General features: G+C 45.1%; 1 protein-coding gene across 1 annotated transcript; it reads right to left on the bottom strand.

Annotated features, from left to right (window-relative positions):
- Positions 1-4,854: 4,854 nt before the first annotated feature.
- Positions 4,855-6,115, bottom strand: LOC111725991 (melanoma-associated antigen B2-like). The gene is made up of 2 exons (XM_023514353.1): positions 5,956-6,115; positions 4,855-5,837 (listed from the first exon to the last, which is right to left on the bottom strand). Exons 1-2 carry the CDS (start codon positions 6,113-6,115, stop codon positions 4,855-4,857), a joined length of 1,143 nt encoding a protein of 380 aa, XP_023370121.1.
- Between the last annotated feature and the right edge of the window lie 249 nt (positions 6,116-6,364).

Raw genomic sequence — 6,364 nt, 5'->3', positions numbered from 1 at the left:
GATCATTATGCCAACCGACAGGTCCTGGGACCTCTTTCTTATGCTGCTCTGAAGTTGACACTTCCAGGCTCCCTAGAACCCATAAGAAGAGAGGCAATGAGTGCTTCAGCCCTATAGCCTTGCCGGATATAACTTAGTGCTGACAACTCTGGGGGATTTTATCTGTCCTGGGATTATTGAATCCTCAGTCTTTATTCAGAGTTCTCATCTAGGACCCACAATAGCAGGAACCCACCTTTCTGCTCTTTGGTGGCTTTACCTTCACACTCAGGATCTCATAGCCCTTACCCCTTAAATACAGGGCAAACATAAAGTTGGTGTGCAATTTAAGATAGCTTACTGTAGTAAGTTGCACGTGAACTTTATGTCCACCCTGTATTAGAAACAGTGAGGGAGCCTCTGTCTGACAGCCCGGTCCTGCACCTTCATATGCTCAGAGCAGGGATGGGGTTGAACTTTTTGTTGTTCCTGCTATTGTGGGGGAGAGATGTAGTCCCCTCAGTTTTCCCTCAGGACCCTCAATTTGACTCCTTGAAAGTCCTGCTGGTCCTCTCTCATGCATCTGAGGGCATTGACATATAGCAAGGGTTAGAACTCTCTGAGATGCAGTGGCAGGAAGGGAGGGTAGCCTTATTTGGCCATGCCTGCCTTTAGTCTCCTACGACAGAAAGCTGGGGCAGGCACCTTCCAGTCTGATGATGGTAGGCCTCGCCAGACCTCACTGAAGTTTCCTCAGTTTGACTCATGGGAGGGCCTACAATTCCTATCCCCTCGACCCTTTACTGAACTCCTCAGAATGAGGCCCTCATTTCTCTGGCACCCTGATGAGGAATTAAGAGCTGCCTCTTCTCTGTCTGACATCCATCCCTGCATGTCCCAGGACTAACAGTAGGAGAGAAATTATGTGCTGCTCCCATTGCTATGCTCGCCTCCCTCTTCAAGGTTTTCACTCTGACTCCTGACACAACCTAGAAATTTTCCCCTTGCTGAATCAGCCAGCCTCATACCAAAGCCCTCACCACCCTGAGTCCCCAGAGATGAAATTCAGAGTGATCTGGCCATGGCTGTTTGGGTATTCTGAGAACTAACAGTAGGGACAAGACTCTGTGAGACTCCACTATTCTGGGGTTGGTGATCCCTTGAGTTCTCACTCGGGATCTCTGACTCCTCTCTCTAGTGACCTGAATGTCCTCTAGGACTAGAATTGAGTGGTTGACACATCTGCTTACCCCTGCCTCTTGCCACCCAAGGCTTAAAGAAGCAGGACTTTTTGGGTCCCTCTCTCTTCTGGGTTGGTTGCTACCTTTACTTTTCATACTTTTGCTACCTCAGAGTTTTCATACTTTTTTAATATTCCCATGACCTGGAGGCCTATCCTCTCAAAGTAGAGCCTTTAGTTCCCTGAGAAGGTGTAGGGGTGGCCTCATCTGGGCACAACTACCTGTGGTCACTCATGGCTCATGGTATGGGAGGGATTCTGTGATGTTCCTGCTTTTATAAATGGTGCCTTCAGTCCTTGGGGTCCTCAGCTTGACTCTTGACATGATCTGGAATTGCACCCTGAGGCTGAACTCTTAGATAAATTGCCTCACCTCCAAGAGATGCCCTAAAAGGAAATGACTGGAATTCATCATGCCAAAATGGCTCTATCAGTCCTAGAAGGGTTACCACCAAGCTCACTTAGGGTCATCAACTTGACTTGCTAGGCACTAGTTATCCCCCCTCTGCTAAATAACAATGTTCCAATTAGACCAAGGCCCACACCTCCCTTAGACCACTCCCAGATGAAATGAGAGGGCACTTCAGCCTGATAGGTCTGCCTGGGGCCACCTAGGGCTGACGGCTGGGGAAGGACAATGTGTATCCCCTCTTTTCTGGGTAAGTGGTCCCCTCTATCCTCTCTCAGGTTCTTCACCTTAAATCTTGACGAAACTTCAAACTCTACCCTCCACACTCACACTCCTAAGAATTATTGAAGTGAAGTTAGAAATACCTATATTATGGCCACAGCTATTGAGGGTGTTCTGAGGGATAGAAGGATGAAAATTATATGAGACTCTCCTCTTTTAGCATCAGTGACTTCCTCAGTTCTCAAGTTTCTAACTTTGACTTGGAGTGGTATGTGGGACTCCTCCCTCTGCTGACCTGAGTCTGTTCAGCTCAGACAAAAGCTCTAAGCTTATGGGAAGAAGAGTGGAGATTCAGGCTACTCCTGCCTGGTGCCTGTGTGGCCCTCTGTGGCCCGCTCTGTTATGGGGGAAATCATCAGCCCTCATTGTCCTCACCTTAAATATAATCAGGGCTTGTTAGGATCTGCTACTCGGGCAGAATCAGAGCTATTGCCACAAGATCAAGGCCTTTACCGCCCAGAAACAACAGTAGAGAACCCAGAGGAAATGAGAGGGTGTCTGGACCAGACAGCTCTTGGGGTGCTTATGGCCATCCAAGGCAGAAAGAAAGATATATTTTATGGGTCCCCTACTGTTCTGGATGGGCAGGTCCTCATTCTTCGTTCGAGGTCATCTTGATATTTTCCAGAAACTGAGATTCCCCTCTCACTGACCTGAGCATACCATCCTTAGACCAAGCATCTTCAGTCCTTGAAAACGTTGAAAAAAAATGGGGTTCTCAACTTGTATTTCTGCCTGGGGGGCATCAAGCTCTGAGACATTGCTCACCGGAGTCCTCATTTAGGGAGGTCCTCATCTTGCCTCCTCTTTCATTAAAGACTGGTGGAAAATCTTATGCAAACCCTGCAAACAACTGAGCAGGGTCCCTACTGTAAACCTTGCAGAGAATAGCATCCCCTGTGAGATGGGGAAACTGTAGCATGAGGCAGGAGGCCCAGGACAGGTGGTGGGATAGCAGAGAAAATATGCTGATATTTTCCTTTGCTTCACCAACCAGATGTTATCTATTTTATAACTTTGCTTTGAATAGATTTACTTTCTACAGGGAAAGGGCAGAGCACAATGATTTTATTAACTCTGGGTCCTTCTGGGTTATCTGACATTGCTTATGTATATGATAATATTGTCACGGAAATTTTTTTCTTTTATTTATACCACTCATTTATTAACACCCTATGTGCATATCCCAAAACAGGGCTTTTGGCATAGGGTCCTTTTTACTTTCCAGTACATATTTTGGAACAATGAGAAGAAAAAAGAATCACAAGACAGAGTGTCTGGTGCAGTCTTGGAGGACTGGAAAAATGTGGGCTCTAAATGAATGCAGACCAGGGGCCTAGCTCCAGCTATGTATGAACTTAATTTGTAAGTTATTCATTTGTGAAATGAGCATTCTAAGTCCTATTTTGTAGGAATGTGGGAATGTATTATATGTTATGTACTATATATAAAGCACATGGCATACTGATTAGGAAAAAAAATTTTTTTTTTTTGAGACAGAACCTCAAGCTGTCTCCCTGGGTAGAGTGCTGTGGCATCACAGCTCACAGCAACCTCCAACTCCTGGGCTCAAGCGAGTCTCCTGCCTCCGCCTCCCAAGTAGCTGGGACAACAGGTGCCTGCCACAATGCCCAGCTATTTTTTGGTTGCAGCCGTCATTGTTGCTTGGCAGCCCAGGCAGGATTCAAACCACCACCTTAGGTGTACGTGGCTGGCGCCTTAGCCACTTGAGCCACAGGTGCCGAGCCAGAAATGTTCTGTTTTAACTAAAGGTTATCATATAATAATATAACATTATTTTTACATGATATTGTTTCTAATTTTCCTTATTATATAATGTAAAACAAAACTGTCAAATGTCTGGCAAATATTTGAGGCAATTTGAGCCTATGGAAGTCCCTTGAACATACCACCCTTGTAAAAATATTCTTAGTAAATCCATTCAAGGGCACATCAATCACCGCATCTCATATAATTAAACTCAGAAAATACCACCTTGTAATCAGAAACTTTTTTTTTTTTTTTTGCTGAGTAGATGGTATAGATGCACAGTGTACTAAAAACACACAAAACCCACACATTTTAGACTCAGCTAAATAAGTCCAACTGATTTTTATTTATATTAGAAGAAATGTTAAAAGGAACAAAGCACACCGAATTAAACAACTTTCATGTTTCTGTTTATACTATTGTGTTCTCCAGAGGATGATGTCAAGTATTGTACTTAGGGGTTCTCTCACATTATCATAAAATCTATATTCCATTAATAGGTTATCTAGTTCTTCAGCACAAATAAAGTATGAATGGTTTCTGAATGTGTATTATAAATACCCAACTGTAACATTGAAAACGATTAAATGGCAACAAATGTGAGGGTCAGATCATTAAAAAAACTAAAGCAAAATAAACACTCAGTTAAAAAGAATATTGCAAAAACTACAAAGAAGGAAAAAGATACAACTGTAAGTTACTCATGTGTAGAAAAATTGCAAATAAACCACTTTAATTTTGTTTCACCATTGTGTGATCTCAACTATTTTCCAGTGGAGTTCTTGAACATTTCCATCAAAATACCCATTACAATGTCATATTACCATATGCTATAATGAGAAGAAAGTACTACAGTATTTCAATTTATTTAAACATAACAAAAGTCTTAGTTTTAAACTGAAAAATAGCAATAAATATGTCATCTATAACATTACCACATGTAGATTGTGAACAAAATGAATCTTCAGTTAAAGGGAACAACATTTGAAAACTAACAAAGAAAGAAAAAGATAAAGCCACAAGTTACTCATGTGTAACAGGAAAAAAAAAAAAGAGTTAAACATCTCGTTCCCTCAAGCCCTGACTACTCTGCACTCCTTAGAAGGTTAACTGCTCTCTTCAGATAGAAAGTGGAAAATCTCACTAGGTATGGGAGGATCTGAGGGACATGGTCCTAGAACCTGCCCCTGGCCGCAACAGGGCCAAGCCTGCGAGCACGTCTCCCTACTCCTCTCTCCTCCTCGTCTCTCACAGCCTCATCATACAGATTGGGGAAGGCAGTAGGAACAGTGTCATTAATCTTAGCCAGTATTTCCAACACCTTCATCTTGGTGGTTTCAGCATAAGCTCTGGGACCCCACAGGAATTCATAAGTTGGGGGATCACTATTGGGCACCTGACGGTATTCTAGGTAGTTTTGCTCCACCATATCTTTGGTGATGAGCTTGCGGGGCTCCCCATAGATTAAGTGCTTCCTCCCCGGATGCAACCCCAGCACATCCAGGAATTCCCAGACCTGCTCCTCAGTGGCACGGTTGCCTTTAACAAAGATCACCCCCAGAAGCATCATCAGAAGACCAGACTTTGGCAACCCATTATCACCACTTGTACCCTCCTCCCCAGAGAAGGCCAGCTTGCTGACAAGAGTGTATGACACATTAACACGGTCAACTACCTTCAACTCCAGGCCAAAGACCACTTCCATGCGCTCAGAGGCTCTCCTCAGGATCTCAGGGAAGTGGTCTTTGTACCTTTTATGGAGAACCTTCAGCATATCGGTCTTCAGGATGGGCTCTCCCTTCTTGTACTTTTCCAGCAGGAACTGCACCAGCCGGCCCGCCTTCCTGGTCAGAGGATCTCTGGCTGGTCTCAGAGTGAAGAGTGATGCCTGGGAGCTGCTTACTATTGCCTCATCTTGACTCTCAGACTCTTCATCAGATTTAGTAGCAGCAGTAGCTCCTTGAAGATAGCTAGGCCCTGGACCTTCCCCAGATGCCTGGGACATATAGACATCCAGGGAGCCTGGGGTATCACCTGAAAAAATAGAAATGCAACGGAAGGCAGGTGGGAAAGGAGAGAACTCCTCTTCCTTCTCTGCAATGGCCTGAGGAATGCTGACAGCCTGGTCTTGAGCACGGTTCTGCTGGCGAGTCTCATCTGCAAAAATAGAAGTGAAATGGAAGGGAGGAAGGAAAAGAGGGAACTCCTCCTCCTTTTCTGCAATGGCCTGAGGAACACTGACAGCCTGGTTCTGAGGTCTGCTCAGGTGTCTCACCTGAAAAAACAGAAGTGCAATGGAAGGGAGGAGAGAAAAGAGAGAACTCCTCCTCCTCCTCCTCTGGAATGGCTTGAGGAACACTGAAAGCCTGGTTTTGAGCACGTGTTTGCTGGCGTTTCTCACGAGCTCGGAGCTTACTCTTCTGACCACGAGGCATGATGGCTGCGATCAGGGACAGCAGGTGGCAGGTGGACCAAGAGGCTGGTGAGGCAGCACCTAGGTGGAAAGAATGACATCATGTGAGCTCTCTCAGCAAGGAGAGGCAGCCTTGGCTTTCACCAGGGCCCCGCTGCAGGTGTTGGTGAGAGCACCAGCACTGCACTAGGATCCCACAGAGTTCCTGTTGTTCTGCTCAGTCTTTCTCCTTGGACCTCTGTGGAGGAAGTTAAATTGAGTCTTAGGCCAC

Source organism: Otolemur garnettii, unplaced genomic scaffold, assembly GCF_000181295.1.
Source record: "Otolemur garnettii isolate 467f Iridium unplaced genomic scaffold, OtoGar3 scaffold00051, whole genome shotgun sequence".
In the NCBI taxonomy this organism is placed as follows: Eukaryota; Metazoa; Chordata; class Mammalia; order Primates; family Galagidae; genus Otolemur; species Otolemur garnettii.
Note: the sequence above shows the minus strand (reverse complement) of the source record. Positions and strands in the feature narration are given on the sequence as shown.